The following is a 15,546-nucleotide window of genomic DNA, read 5'->3' as shown; positions in this document are numbered from 1 at the left end:
GATGAGTGCGTTACTTACTGCTGGTTACAGACACTCTGAGCAGATTCCATGTCTTCAGAAAGATGTTAATGTGTTTCTCATACCACGTCTTCATTTCTGAAAAAAATATGTTGAAAATATAAAGATATTAAAACAATATATGGATGGAGGAAAAGAAAAAATAAATTGTGTGAAATGTCACTTTGACATTTGTTGTTTCCTGCCCCACTAAGCCTCCCCCTCAACTGAGAGTTGGTCCAACAAACAAGGCTTGAGTCTTGACACAGCTCAGGTAAATATAAGTTGTACCTGTTTGCTTCTCAATGAACTCTCCAACGGAGCCCACTATCTGGTCAGTTGCGTTCTGGAACATTCTCACCAAGCGTGTTTGCAGGATTACGATGTCTGGAAGGAGCTTGATCTGCCGAAATTCTTTCTCCTGAAAAAAAACCAAAAGCAAATTAAACAACTGCCCCATGGCAAATGGATACTTTAAAACTATAAAACTAATTTTGGGCATTGTTTACATTTTGTCTCAAGTTTGCATTAATGAAATGTCAAGGAGAGTCCAACATGTGAAGAGTTCATCCTTTTAATGTTCAATCTTACTAAAATTAACCCACTCATTTAATTCGATTTTAATGTTGTGTAAAAGCGGAAACTTTATATTTCTGCTAATTCAATGTATAAAACATAACCAACATCATCCCTTGGAAATGAATATCAACACATTTTTTAATAGTGTTTGCTTTGGATCAAACTGTTTGATAGAGAGTTAATTTCAAAGCCATTTTGTCATAAATCTTTACATCGCAAAGACGTTCACCTTCTGCAGGAACCTCCAGAGAAGCGGAAGTTCCTCCTTTTGATCATTCTGCTCCAGAATGTGTGTTAGGCTGAGCAACGAGAGCCTCTCCCTACAGCTCCACACCGCTGAGCTGTGGACCTGAGACCCCTGCGGTAGCGACGTTAGGAAAGTACAATCATCACCGAAGGTTGCCCTCATGATGAAGTTGGACGATATACGGGAGTCGGTTCTAATGCTGCCCTTGGCTTCTTGTAGGAGTTGATCAAGATCCTTGACACAAAATATGTATTGTAGTTGAGATAAGAGTTTACTGCAGCAATGGAAACATTTGTATGAAGCAAGAAAACAACCAAAACATTAGCATGTTGAATACATATCAGAATATTAAGAGAAGCAGTTTCAAATTAAACATAATAAGTGTATTATTATAAAAACATTACTCACATAATAACATTCATGACTAGACTACATTTTCTACATATGAGTCTAACTGCCTATTTTCAATTTATAAAAACCTTAATCATCACTCTTAAGTTGAAAAGAAGAATCTACTGGTAAAAGGTAAAAGGTGTTACCCTCAACAGTGGTGTCATAATATCAGCAGCCACAGTAGTCTCCCAGCTGTTTCTGGATGCTTTGGTTGTTAGGTTAGGATCAATTCCAGCTAGTCAAAGTCAAACGAAAGGCATAATGTAAAATCAAGCATGCGTTTTGTTCTCTACAGCTTAAAATACTTAAATATATAAACAGAAACATTCATAAATAGTACGCTCCTTTCATACAAATAGAGTTTTCTCTGTGTATCTTACAGATTTAGTCAAGGTAAGACCATATTTTAGTTTCTGTATTTCTGAATTGTATCAGAATTTGGCGATGGGTTCTTTCATCCCCCATGAAAAAAACAAGTCATAATGTCTAAGCCTAAAAAAATTCAACCTGAATTTTTTTCTTTTCTTTTTAGATTTCTCTCTACTTTTAGCCATGATGATTGTTTTGATAGAGGTGCAGGACTTATATTGCAGAGGAAAACAAGGCTGCTGTGAATGAAGTGTGACAGGAGCAGAACATGCCCTGAAACTGTGATATTAAGCAGCCTTATCAAACATTATGTTCAGTCAGTGACTGAGTGCTTGGGGCAGCAGTGGCTCAGTCTGTAGGGACTTGGCCTCATAACTGCGAGTGTGGAACTGGTGCCAGTTTACCTCCTGGGCACTGAAGAGGTGAGTACTCCTTGAGTATGGCAACTACTCCATGGTACCATGTGTTTGTGTATACCTGTATAGTAATGAGTATTTGTACTGTGTACTGTACTTTGTGTGAATTCAAAACAGAATTTCCCCTTTGGAGATTAATAAAGGTTCATCTTAATCTTACATAGACTGGGCTGTACTAGGTCTTGCAGAGATCTGATCACCAAGTGGACAGTTGTAACCGTGTCGTCAGCTCCTCTTCCAAGAGCCTGTGAAAGCTGATCCAGATCCTTTATTATGTGAAGACCGAGAAACATACAAACATCCTCCACTGGTGGCTGGATGATGCTCTGGACAAACTAAAATAACAGAGAGTGGACATGTGGTAGTCAGATTTAAAAGAACAGACCAATTAGTAGTGTTTTATATCTATTTTGCAGAGATCGCTATTTGGATATCATTTGTGTATATCCTAGCTACTGTACAGACAATATCAACTCTGAAATATCGTGCTAACTATTCAACAGATTACCCAACAGTGCAAAATTGCATTTCACTATAATTGACATCTTATTTTTAGAGCAACTCACCTGGGACTTCTCTGAGGTCCCAAGCAACATGGCCAGATGTGTAACCAGCCTAATCAGCGTAAATGGACTCAGAGACATGTTTTTAGTGTCTGTGTTGTTTCCCTGCTCAGGGTCTCCTAGGATGTGCCCAGGCCTTGTGCGATCCCTAGAACAAAAAATTACAGCATTGGTCAGTTAGTAGCCCGGGGGAGTTGTTTACATCTGCACAGCAGAAGTCTACATGACATTTGGTATTACAACTATTTAATAAATGGCTTGAACATAGTCACATAGATTACTCTAGTGTTGCTACTCTCAATTGAATGACAATCATTTGATTTTGTTCAATCTTAAACAGACTCTAAATTTCTCAGTTAGGAGTTTGGATTCTGGAGAAATAGTTGTAACTTCAGTATTTCACATAAATCAATGGCAATATAATAGACATTGTTCTACAAAAGGACCATAAATATGAAAATACTGTACAAAAGTCGCTTTGGGGTGGTCATTTATCTAGTGTTTACCAAAATGTTCCACTTCAATTTAATTACATTTGCATGTATTTTACCAATACATTGACAACTATATTCCCAAACTGAAAGAGTATCTTTGTGTCCTTACTTTTTTCTGCCAACAAATATCGTTATACATTAGTTTAGATTGATCCCTCCCTATATTATTTCCACCCTACTATTCTGTTTTATAACACTCACTGCTGTAGATTAATCGGTCTGAATCCTTGCAAGGGAGAATGTTGCTCCCCTCCAACCTCCTGTCCACACTCCAAACATCGGCCTCTCTGCATGGGCAGGCCGCACTGCAGGGAACATATAAGGTCAAATATGTGTTCCTATCTACTGTATGCATTTATTTCTTCACAAAGAAGTGAAATTAAGTTTACAGGAAGTACATTAAAAAACCTTACCTCGTCAACAAAGCATGGGTGATTATTTGGACACACTGAAAAACAATTAAACAGTTAAAATATGCTTAAATCATCTGTATAACTGGAACAGAAGATAAAGTAAACTAACAATCAGTAGGTGGGTTTATGTGACTCAGCATTAACTATGATGGTGCAAACCAAGAGCAGTACAGAATACCTTAAGATATTTAGACATCTTTAATAGAAAATCTTATTTTGAGAAATTATTTTACAAACCAAGATACAAATATCCAAAAAATGATGCAAAAAATACAATATGAAATGTTGGCTGAATTATGAATGAATCAAACTTACCATACCAAGTGAGCTTCCCATAGTCTTGTTGTATGGCTGCCTGGGCAACAGCTAACATATCATCAGGCATTGTAGGTATAAACGCTGCCTGTTAAAGCAAATAAAGATAAATTGTTAAAGATGGCTTGAAATAAATATTTTTAAGCTTTTCCTTAAACAGTTGGATTTACATTTTTTATTCCAATGTATCAGCTAAGTATTAATGGATTTACAGAATTCTTTAAATGTATTCTTCAAAGTTGTAAAATGTACTTTTAATGATCGAGAAAGGGCAGATATGACACGTTTACCTGCATATTTTCAGGAGACAGACCAAGTTGCTTGAGTGGCATCACCAGTAGATGAGTTCCAGTGAGCAGCACAGCTGCCAGGTGGATGTTTAGCTCGATAATAGTGTTGTCCACAATAGTAAGGTCATGGGTTATGGCCAGGGATCCTAACCTGTTGTGAACCAAGGCTGAGGCAAGATCCCTTACTTCTTTTTGATATAGATACCTTGAGCCCTGGATGAGTTCTGCAAATGCATGGCAAATCTATGGGGAAGATATAAGACGATAGACAGTGGCAATTAGATTTTTTTTTCTAAAGCACCATTATAAACCACATTATTAGCTAAGGGTAGCTGTCTGATCAATAGCACTAATCGACAAAAAGTCCCCAAAAAATGTAATCAAGACAATGTCCATTTCTGTATCACAGAGAAACAGATATTCCATTGTTTTACTTCTCGATTTGTATATGTTTTCATTATTTAGAAATCCACTGATATTACACAATATAATGAGTGTTTTTGTCACAAGGAGTACTCATCAGCTTTTGAAAACTGTTATCTGATGTCTCTGGAGTTTAAACTGCTGGAGATGGGATCAGGGATCTTAGGCTGTATTACAGAAAACCCATTTCTCTAATTGGATCATATTTTCCTGATGTGCACAGGCATTAGTTTTGGCTGCTTCCTATTGTTTGCTAAAGGGTTGATGTTTAAAATAATATTCAATTTCTTCGTACCTCAGAGGATGGATGAAGGCTAGTATTTGCAGATCTGTACAAAGTAGTAACCTCTCGAAAAAGAGCCAGGAGAATGAACATTGTTCGCTTTCTTGGTGGAGCGGTGCATTTCTAAAACAATAGATGACAAACAAAAAGTATTAGTCAGCAGCTTCTATTCAGATCGAATGAATGTGTGGTCCCCCTATATGGAAATGAAAATGAAAGCATAGTCATTTGTTTGCCAGTTTTTAAAATATATAAATCTATATAATTGCCCTTCTATGTATCTGTTGATTTTCCTTTTTTTTTTTTTTTACTGTAGTGTGTATTATAATTATTCAGTCAATTGTAGTGAACATTAAGTCACTCAATTTAGTTCAAGTCAACATTCAAGTGCAAACTGAAAAGTTTAAAATACCTCGCAGACGTCTTCTATCTGCTCGACATCACAGTCCACTACTGCCTTGGCCACTGCATCCCTTATAGTCTTGTATTCCTCCCCATACACAAGATACTGATCCATCTGGCCTTCATCTACATTCTGGTCACACGAGTTAGAAGAGCAAAACAAATTCAACCATACAGTATGAATGAATATTTTGTGGATTTTGAGATTTCCTGGTTGCATATTTATGTAAATGAAAACCTGAATATGAATAAAATGCCTGCATCACGCAATAATTGTGAACAGTATACATACATTTTTGTATTAACATAGCAATTTAATGGTGTTGTACCTGCTGATGGATATTGTTAGGGAAAAGCCAGCTAAACCGCGGTTGTTTGACAAGAGTCTGGACCGACTCCACACCCTGCCATTCACTGAGTTTGCGGATCAGGTAAATGCGGTACCAATCATTCCCACTGTCCTCACAGACTTTAATCACCATTTTCAGGAAATCTTCTGATCCATCTGGGAGTTTTCTCTCTGCAACAGCAACATAGTCCAACTTTTTATTATGTATTTATTTGTTAAACCAATTTAAACTGCCGGCAGCTTGCTATCTCTTACCACACAGATCGTCACTGATGAGCTGGGCAGCCATGGTGAGCGAAAGACGCAATCGTGCAATGTCCTGCAGATGTTGAATAGACACTGTTGCTGGAACAGAGTTGACTTCAGCCAAAAAGAAGTGTAGGAATTGTCTTTCATCATTGTAAAATGGCTTCACTTCTAAATCTGTGAAGCCTTCCTGAGGCATCTTCTCCCACATGGAGTCCTACAAAAACAAAAAAGTAAAAGGAGCATGAGTTAAAGAAATATTGGTTGTGAAATGTGAAAATTACTTTTTGGAGCTATAACTTACTATAGACTCTCACAGCAAGTCTTATCATGCTTCGTGGGAAACCAATTTATTTGTGAAGCATTTTGAAATGTTATGAAATATTAAATGAAATCTTAAATATTTAAAATATATTTTACCTCCAAGCAGTTTATGTACAAAGCATACAGCTCTGCTTTATCATCCTCGTGCACAAATCTGCTTTCTTCAACAGATGACAAATGCTGCTGCAAATATTCCTGGACTTCGTCAAAGCTGAAACACAATTAGGTTGATCATATGTTTTGTAAAATGCAGAAGATCTTTGCAAGGTGAAAATAAATCAATATTCGATAGCAATTCAAGTGTCAAGTGGAGAAAAATGTATTCCTCAACCTGGTTTTGGCTCTGTTTTCAGCCTTTAGAAAATCTAATCTTTGATGGGTGTTTGGTGGGAAATTATCTCAAAGAGTGCATTGCTCTTGAATGCAGCTCAAGGCCTGACTCCTCCCCCAACCACTCCCCCTATCAAAATCAGAATACCTTTATTAGTCCCACAAAGGGGACATTTACAAGGCACCTGTTGGCCCTGTCTGTCATGGTTGGTGGTACAGGTAGGCAGTCCATTTGTAATACATAGATAAATTGGTCTTCTCAGTCTTTTATGATATGCTCACTTGATGCTTTCTTACAGTTTGTCCTGCTTATTGTCCTGCACAACAGTAATTTGTTAAAACCTATACCTGTGGTGGGTAGGACCAAAACATTTAAATTGTTTGAATGCCGCATGGTGAGCCATTTTAACCCACTTTTTACCTTTTTGTCTGTTCACCTGCTGCTGTTTTCCACAAGTTTGAGGTTAAAATTTGCTGCCGTATAACAGCATTGGGATTAAAATGATCGTGAGGATGCTTGAAATGAATGACAATTACTAGTAGGCCTACTACTACGGGTTACTGTAAGAGGTGTGCATACACCGGGGCTTGTCTGGTGATTGGGGTTTACGACAGACATGTGAAAGGTTTAACATGCCAAAAATAATACTGCCTACCCCGCCTTTTAAATCTATTAAGACATTTTTTTTACAACCACATCCCTAAATTGATAGAATCAGCAATGAAATCAAAATCCTCTGAAACACTACTGATGGAGCTGATATGTATGTATATCTGCCAGCTAATCATTTAAGTGAATTTTTTAAATTTAGTTGCCTACCTGAACTTCAGCAGCAGCTTGAGGATCACGGATCGCACGACTGGGTTTTTATCTGGGGACTCGTCAAAAGGTGACAGATCTTTGGTGTGTATCTGTTTATGTTCTAATTTTGAAAGATGATTTAATGTAAATATTAGTGACAACATATAAAACAACTGGGATAAAAGAAATATAAATTGTCAAAATACTGCTTGCACAGAATTATCACATTTCCATAGTCAGACAAAACCGGGTTCATTGGAAGAGAAGGGATCAGAACAAAAAGGAAGGCAATAGTATACGATACATGATATTTAGTTAGATATTCTCTGTCTGAGCTCTAAAGTAAAAGTACCTGTCTCAATAATCAGGTAGGACAACAGGTGGGTGATAACATGTGTTTCTGGTGGAGTGTTGTCTTTAAAGCACACAGTGGAGAGCAGGTCAATGAAGAAGCCATTGCAACGCCGACTGAATTCTGCATTTTTCCTCAAAGAAACCCTGAAGAGTCACAAAAAATGCAACATAAAAATGTGTAAAAGTTAGAGTGATGACATTCTATCCATGTTTATTCTAAAAATTAATCAAATGATCCCCAACATAATACTCAGGTGACTTCTTGCTTCAGTTTACATTCCACTGTTTGTTTTCTGAGTAATTCACAGTAACATCCACTGAGACACACCTGTTCACACCCATCAAATGGAAAGCAATGGTTCTATACCATGACTGGACATGCAAAAGACAGGTTAGGTGTATACACAATAGAACAATCCTTGGGTGCTATTGGTTTCACCGATTAATGTCTGAAGAGCATATATTTCTTATATGCTGCTAGAAAGAGTACAGTCTAAAAAAGTCTCTTGTAATGAGTAAAGGCAAACAAACAAGTTCATACTAGCTTGTATAAAATTAACAGCTGAACCTGTAAGCTCTAAAATGGCTTTTGTGTAATTTATCTTGGCTCCTGAAAGACTTAATTGTACCCTTGGATTGTTACAGGTGTTAATTGTTTTTTGTGACAGTTGTTCCATTATAGAATGAATGAAATAAAAGATAATGCATCAAATACTGTAAGAATAAATGGTACACCGGTTTTTCTGTTTTTAAACTTACCTGATCTCTTCAGAGACATGTGGCTGAAAGTCATTTGGTAACTGCTGCCTGCATTTGGGACAAGAAGTCTGTCCTGCATCAATGCTTGCCCTGACGCATGTTAAGCAGAACATGTGATGGCATGGCAGCTTTACAGGGTCCTGAGGCTCCCTTGTGCATACGTCACATTGAAGTCCAAACCTTTATCAAAATAAAAAGGGATTGATGATTCAATGAAGTGCAAAAAAATAACATTCGGAAGTATTTTATAAAGAATAATAAACTACCTCCTACCTGAAAAGCTGATCACTTGCCCCCTGCTTACATGAACTTAGTATTTCAACCACAGCTCGAAAAGCCTTCATTGATTTCACATCAGAATTTCCCTCCAGAACCTTTAGAATGGGCCAAAAACATTGGAGTAAAAAACAAATATTAATCATTGTGTTTTCAATTTTTTCTAAAGTGTAAAATATAAAAGTGAAATGTAACATCTACCATAAGTGTGAAGATACCTATTCAACACCAAAACTCTTCTCAAGGTAAAGAAAGAATGAATGTAGGCTCCACTGCTTATTTATGTTTCTATTGAGAATATTTTGCTAAATAAAAGTCTACTAACCTTGTTTAAGGTTTGAATCTGATTCAGTACCAGTGTTCTAAGCTGATTCTCATCATTTTGGAAACCCAGCAGCATGTGGTCCACAAACAATGAGAGGATGTTGATGCGCTTCCATCCTTTCCTTTAAAATATTAAAAAACATAATCTTGGTTAATGTGTTGTACAACACCATACTTTCTTTCCATCATTGGGGAGATGCAACATAGCAACAGATGGTTTGAATTATCATCTCACTTGTTAAAAACATGGCCTTTGCAATGTGAATAAACCCACTTTAAGTTTCCCCTTAACCTTAATAGGTTTAATATAAGTATTTAAAAAAAATCTTCTGACTGTAGTACAAGTGTTATTTATCAATGCCTGAAACTCTCACAAGTCGCGAAAGAGCTCATTCTAACAAACCCTGCATGAAAGGCCTGGCTAACTCTGGGCAGATCACCAAATCTATCACCAATCTATAAAAGGGCTTACAAACAAAATCAAATAACAAATGCATCAGCATCTTACCTGACACCTCGAAGTATTTCCTTGCATCGCTCTTTATACTGTTGAGAGCAAATCAAATCCAAAGAGGCTCGTAGCCGCTTGACCTGCATCAGCCAGCGCTGGCATAGAGCATCAGTATCTAAATTAGCAGACTCCAGGCATTCAACACATGCCTGGGCTGCAAGTACATCCAAAACCTACAATGCAAAAAACTGTTTGAAATGATTTCAATATTGTTTGCAATTTGTGAAACAATCTTATGAAAAAAGCCAGATGATTGGAAAATTATGAAAACAAAAGTCTTTTCAAAGAAGACAGAATAAGAGTGGTAAATATTGTTGAAAGGGAAACGAGCCAAGCATCTTCATTTCCCATCATCTCATCAGTGTACAGTATCAATTGGTTACAGCCTGTAATCTATGGCGTCACTGGTTCAGCAAAACCTCTTCTTTCAAAGACCTCCTCGGCACTACAGCCGATGGGCTGCACTGGACTGCTGAAGCATTGCCGCATTGGCTATCTGATCACTGGACACAGCAGCCACTATTTGCTAAACCTCACTATACAGTAGAAGCAACAAACAGTTAGAATAGAGCTAAATGAATTCTTCCAGATAACCAACGGTACAACCAGTCTTCTTCGTTTGCAAACAGGTAACAGACCTGTAACAACACAACCATAGCGATTTGACTGGTAGCCCACCGCCACAACAAAGACAACACGCCTGCTTTTCTTCACACGAACTGTTCGTTTAAAGTGGACCTATCATGCTATATTTGAATAATATATTGTAGGGCCATACCTATATAAAAGATGTCTGTGAAGTTTTTTTTTCAAAATACCAAACAGATCATGCATTTGAGCCATGCCTCATTTCGCTCTATTTGCTCTTTTCCAGCCCTGTTTTTGCAAGGGCTGATTCTGTGGCACATTAGCCCCTTTGCAGGGGGGGCGAGGCACGAGCGTCATGTTACCATGCTGTTACCATGCCACGGCAACCTCCCATTCCCCTGATAGGTGGAGAGTTGCCAATATAGGCGGAGCTCCTTGTTTCTGACGTCAGAGATATTTCAAATCTGGATCAGTCTGTATCAGATCTGTTGCAGTCCCGTTTTTAGAGATTTGGGTATGGAGGAAAAGAGAGAGGGTTGTGTTTTCTGACACTTGGTGAGTACCCTGACACACCGGGGGCACATATTCATGCATAAAAGACGTACAAAAGTGCATTTAGCATGATAGGTCCCCTTTAAGCTAAAGAGCTAAAAGACTATCAGCCAAGTAGCATTTGCATGACATGCGTAACATGAGGTTGTTCTGCCAGTTAGTGTTAATATTGTAAACGGATAGTAACATGCAAGCTAACCACCTTCCTCACTCGGAGCCCTTACCATACATGTTACAATCTGACATGAATTGTGAATGGGCATTTTTTAAACATAGCAACACACGCAAAGACTAAAGGCACGGACACACCAGGCAGATTATCGGCGTTGGTGGGCGTCAGGCCGACGATGAGCGTCGACACGCCCTACTCAGATTGGTGTGTCCCGCACCGTCGGGTCTTTTCAGCCGTACCGACGCCTTTTCGGCCAAAGGCAGTCCGCAAAAGAAATCACTCTGATTGGCTGTTCAGGCAGCGAATCATTGCATGAGAAGCGAAACGGAATTGAGGGACCCAAACTAACTATTAAGAAGGCAGATTGGTGTGTCCGGGCCTTTTGAAGTTTCTTGCTTTCACCAGTAAAGACCTCACAGTGTCCCTACCTTGAAGTGCTTGAGTTTAAAGATACTGACCATTTTGATCAAGACAACTGTGAAAGTTAAACTTGCATGGAAGACTAGCTCTTAATCTGTGCGTACGTTTATACCACAGCCTCTCTTACATAGCCCCGTCAACCTATTTTAGAAGAAGTCTCTTCTCTTGTTGACAACACAACAGCCATAGTTCCAGCCCTGCAAATTAAACATTCCCATATTGAGCATACAAAACAGTTCTAAAATGTAGGAATAAGTTTACCATTTCTGGACAATTTCTGTGCCTGCTTTTTCGTAGCGGAGAAACCACATCAGGCTGAAGAGTTATCATCCATGAGAGGTTCTGAAGACGGCTTTTGTAGACATTGTAGGCAATGTGGATGTCAGGAAGAGAAAGCTCATCTTCAACTCTTTTTCGACTCTGTAATTCATTGACGCAGCTGGCAAGGGCCTGACACAAGACCTGAGGAGAAAATGCACAACTAGATAAATAAGATTTCTTTAATTGTTAATGAGGAACCACGTTCAGGTATTTGACTAAAGCATTTTAAAGGTTTGCCGAAACAAAGTATCCAATAGTAGAAAATGTAGGTACTTGGTTAATGCTTGTTTATGCACCATGAGTTGAGTTTCATTTTCTTCCATTACTTGCCATGTGTTGCATCAAACGACTATTTTAATGACTGTAGAAATGCCTGAATCGGTTAAGATATTTATTATAGAATAGGTATAGAATTATTAGTGTACATTTAAGTCACTGTGTAATATTTACTCATGCTGGTGCCATCGTTTTCCAGGCACAGATGTGAGTCACATTCTGCCACAGACCCAAGCTCTTTTCATCAAACTTATATTCTATAGACATTTAAACGTGTATCAGCATTTACCTCAGATCTTTCATACTTATTGGTATTATTCAACTTTAAAGCCAGCAATTTAGTATTGCATCAGGGTTTCAAATAGTCTTGATTAGTGCCGTCAATCGCAAGATAATGTATCTGGTAAAAAAAAAGTGTTGCGTTGTAAAAAATAAATGCATGACATGCTGGTAGGATAAATCTGAGTTTTTTACTTTATTATAACGTTTCGGTAACACTTTATATTAAGGTACACACATTTACCATCAACTAGATGTTAATTAACATGCATATATTAGCAGTATATTGGCTCTTTATTAGTCATTATAAAACACTTATTAAAGCCTTATTCTACATCAGTGGTCCCCAAAGTGGGGGGCGCGCCCCCCCTGGGGGGCACAGAGGCATGAAAGGGGGGGCGCGAGAGACCAGGAGGAAAAATGGTTATAAAAAAAAGATGAAAGAAAAAAAAAAATCATAATTTGAAAAAATATTGATTCGAAAATAATATGATACAGTACTATTACGCCTGGATCTCTGTTTTTCATTAAAGCTTGGCTCTGTGTGTGTCTGAAACGAGCCATTTTGTGTGCGTGGATCTCCGTGCGGTACCGGAGATTGTTGTTGGTAGCTTCTGGTGCTAGCGAGTTACGCTAACGGATATAAGGAGTTTTTTCAACAACAAAGTGGAGGAGAGTCCTCTCCTGTCAGACTGAGAGACTCAGTGAGCTAAAGGACTCTCTCAGTGTTATCTCAGTGGGTCTCAAACGTTTTGGTCACCATTAATGTAAACAATTATTTCCGAGGCACACGTTTATGATCATTATAGTTATAAAAAAATAAGAGAATAAATGAAAAACAGGTATGAAATACTATATGACAGTAAAAAAAGAATAAAGTTTAAAAGGGTGATTTGTAAAATATCCATAAAGAAAAAGTAAATCTGTTTACAGTTCTGTTTCAAATGGGTGTTGAGAGATGTATCCATAGATCTCTTCATGTTGCTCTCAAAGTGCACCAGATTGATGCATTTAACTTCAATATTTAAAAATAAATCTTCCTGGGGGAGCTTGCCCCTGGACCCCCCTATGTAAGGTCCACACACCACCTATAAAAATAGCACTTTACCCCTGCTTACACCTATATGCCGTGAGCTGATTATCGAACAGTCGCGGGTACACTGTGTATATGCGTGGGGAGTGTTGCAGTAGAAAATTCCACTGTAGCGACCGGTACATTAATGGGAAACCCTAAATGTTTGAGCACCCTCTATGAAACGTCAAGCTACCCCACAGCACCCCCAAAATAAATCTCTGGCCCGTATTTTTATTTCTCTAAAAGGGGGGCCTGACAGAAAAAGTTTGGGAACCACTGTTCCACATGACCATATTCAACAAGTAATAGGCCATTAGTTGAGAGTTTTTCCTCAATAACCCTCTAATTAGTGGTTATTTATTCCAAGTAAGGAAGTTGTTGTACATGAGTTTTGGTCTTAATAGCGCTGCTCAATATGGGCCTAAATAGATTAAAGAAATAAAATAAAATGTAATGCAATATTGAAGAACTCTTAAAAATTCGAAAAACCTTTGTATTGCAGATTACATTGTTGAAATACTACAAAATACAAATATAAAATATGCAGTTAAATGTTTTGACAACATTTGAATTATGGTATTGCAGCAAATGGCTACTGTCATCATGACCACTTTATTCACCCTCACCTGCAATTCTTCATCTGATGCCACTTTCATGGTCATGGAAACAAAATCCTGCAGGTACCTTTCGAAAAATTCTTTCTTCATTTTTTCTTCCACATTTTTGGATATATAATTGCCAAGTGGAGTGTTCAAGAAAAACTCCTGGAAATGACCCGGTGAATGAGCTGCAAAGAACATTTGAAAATGGCATTAATAAGTTAGGGATACATTTTTCTAGCTATTACTTTAAATGAAGAACATAACAAGGATTTAGCATCAAGATGTGTGACTTTACTTTCATGTCTGTATGTTTGGATCATGAGCCCATCCAGGAAGTCTTTAATCCACCAGCTGAAAGGCATGCGGCAGTGCATGGTGTTGCCACCTGTGCTATGGCTTTGTACCATTAAGACACTGGAGCTGTAGAAGACACATAATATGAATGTGGTTTTGTTAGACAGGAATCACATTTTCTATGTTCTATCCAGAACGCTGTAGCTTCTAAATGGTGCTGCAATTCACTTGATTTACTTGTATTCTTTCTTGAGTCATAAAACGAAAATATTCAAATAAGACAGGCAAAAACATGTTTGTTCCAACGCTGTTTTAAAAATAGTCTGTTGTAAATGGAAAAAAAGAGAAAAAAAGACCAAAACAACATCAGTGGTGGGTTGTCAAGATTATCTTGAGTGCATATGTGCTGAATAGATGCCATTAATAAACAACCACAAGATACTCACTTGCTTTCCACCCTCTTAAAAGGTACATGGAGCATCTGTTCGCTCCCAAATATCTCAAGCCATAGATTCCTGACGTCATCGCACTCATTCAGCAAAAGCTCCAAATTGCAATCTCGGTCAATGACTGAGACCAACGTAGCCAGGAGTGGAGTCACAACTGCTTGGATTTTCCTCCACAGTGTGTGTCTGTAAGAAGGATTTAAATGTATTTCTTCACATCTACCGGAAACATGTGTTTATAAAAAATGATAGGAAATTATAAACTAGCATAAACAGCTGTATGGCTTGCAGTATTGCATTTTACAGAGAAAGATAGTATGCAAATATAGCAAAGTTAAAAAGCTCACATAAACTGCCAACGCTAAGGGTCTAAAGAAAAAACTTACAGGAACGTCCCCCCTTCTTGAAGAGAATTGACATTAGATGCCTCCGTTAGAACCCAGCTTTTTGGATAGGGGATGTTGGCCTCATAGTCTTCTAACAGCATGTGAAGACGCTTCCTCACAATGTTTGCAAACACACCTTTAAGAAAACATTTGACAGTAAATTGCATTTTAGCTAGGTCTAGGTCTGGTCATATATCAAAGATAAAAAAATACTTATTTTCTTACGTTGAGTTTGAGTTTCATCCAGAAGTGTCAGCAAGTTCTCAATTCTTTTTGTGCTGAGTTCTCCACTCTCTGTTGCATCTCTAAGCATGTTCACTGCACTCTGAACACAACTTCTTGTCAGCTCTGTTATATCATACACATCTCCCAAGACCTGTAACAATGATATGTAAATAAATAACAGTAGCAGTGCAGCATCTGAACAAGGAAACAAGTCCTAAAGGAAATTCTCCTTCAGTTTCTGACTTAAGTCAAGTTACCATGTCTGATTATAAGGATTGTATTTTTCTTCCAGGTATGAATTTTAAGTGGTAAATTACACTTACAGTTGAGTCATTATTTTGTGCCACACCATTGTAGTCTTCTGTCTTCATGGCTTGAACAAAAAAACAATATATGGGTATAATTTATATTTACCTAAAATGTACAGCATAATTTAGAAATAAATGATGAA

At 37.8% G+C, this 15,546-nt stretch overlaps 1 protein-coding gene across 2 annotated transcripts in view; it reads right to left on the bottom strand.

Moving 5' to 3' along the window:
* LOC104958137 (E3 ubiquitin-protein ligase RNF213-like) overlaps nucleotides 1-15,546 on the bottom strand; it is a 50,354-nt gene that overhangs the window by 7,347 nt on the left and 27,461 nt on the right. For both annotated transcript variants that reach the window (XR_799737.1, XM_010785848.1), the window contains exons 27-54: nucleotides 15,419-15,468; nucleotides 15,096-15,246; nucleotides 14,871-15,006; nucleotides 14,485-14,670; nucleotides 14,040-14,164; nucleotides 13,769-13,929; nucleotides 11,453-11,653; nucleotides 9,457-9,632; nucleotides 8,950-9,070; nucleotides 8,622-8,722; nucleotides 8,349-8,528; nucleotides 7,588-7,733; nucleotides 7,254-7,356; nucleotides 6,200-6,314; nucleotides 5,789-5,996; nucleotides 5,514-5,704; nucleotides 5,195-5,317; nucleotides 4,795-4,905; nucleotides 4,077-4,319; nucleotides 3,787-3,874; nucleotides 3,472-3,506; nucleotides 3,260-3,363; nucleotides 2,568-2,712; nucleotides 2,162-2,336; nucleotides 1,363-1,451; nucleotides 806-1,057; nucleotides 289-418; nucleotides 19-96 (exon numbers count right to left, since the gene is read on the bottom strand). Coding sequence is in view for 1 of the 2 variants with exons in the window: in XM_010785848.1 (XP_010784150.1) it covers nucleotides 19-96; nucleotides 289-418; nucleotides 806-1,057; nucleotides 1,363-1,451; nucleotides 2,162-2,336; nucleotides 2,568-2,712; nucleotides 3,260-3,363; nucleotides 3,472-3,506; nucleotides 3,787-3,874; nucleotides 4,077-4,319; nucleotides 4,795-4,905; nucleotides 5,195-5,317; nucleotides 5,514-5,704; nucleotides 5,789-5,996; nucleotides 6,200-6,314; nucleotides 7,254-7,356; nucleotides 7,588-7,733; nucleotides 8,349-8,528; nucleotides 8,622-8,722; nucleotides 8,950-9,070; nucleotides 9,457-9,632; nucleotides 11,453-11,653; nucleotides 13,769-13,929; nucleotides 14,040-14,164; nucleotides 14,485-14,670; nucleotides 14,871-15,006; nucleotides 15,096-15,246; nucleotides 15,419-15,468 (3,924 nt within the window). In the remaining variant the exon portion in view is untranslated. The remainder of the gene's footprint in view (nucleotides 1-18; nucleotides 97-288; nucleotides 419-805; nucleotides 1,058-1,362; nucleotides 1,452-2,161; nucleotides 2,337-2,567; nucleotides 2,713-3,259; nucleotides 3,364-3,471; nucleotides 3,507-3,786; nucleotides 3,875-4,076; nucleotides 4,320-4,794; nucleotides 4,906-5,194; nucleotides 5,318-5,513; nucleotides 5,705-5,788; nucleotides 5,997-6,199; nucleotides 6,315-7,253; nucleotides 7,357-7,587; nucleotides 7,734-8,348; nucleotides 8,529-8,621; nucleotides 8,723-8,949; nucleotides 9,071-9,456; nucleotides 9,633-11,452; nucleotides 11,654-13,768; nucleotides 13,930-14,039; nucleotides 14,165-14,484; nucleotides 14,671-14,870; nucleotides 15,007-15,095; nucleotides 15,247-15,418; nucleotides 15,469-15,546) is intronic.

This window comes from Notothenia coriiceps, unplaced genomic scaffold, assembly GCF_000735185.1.
Source record: "Notothenia coriiceps isolate Sejong01 unplaced genomic scaffold, NC01 NC01_scaffold00028421, whole genome shotgun sequence".
NCBI classification, from domain to species: Eukaryota; Metazoa; Chordata; class Actinopteri; order Perciformes; family Nototheniidae; genus Notothenia; species Notothenia coriiceps.
The sequence above is the reverse complement of the archived record's forward strand: the minus strand, read 5'-3'. Positions and strand labels throughout refer to the sequence as shown.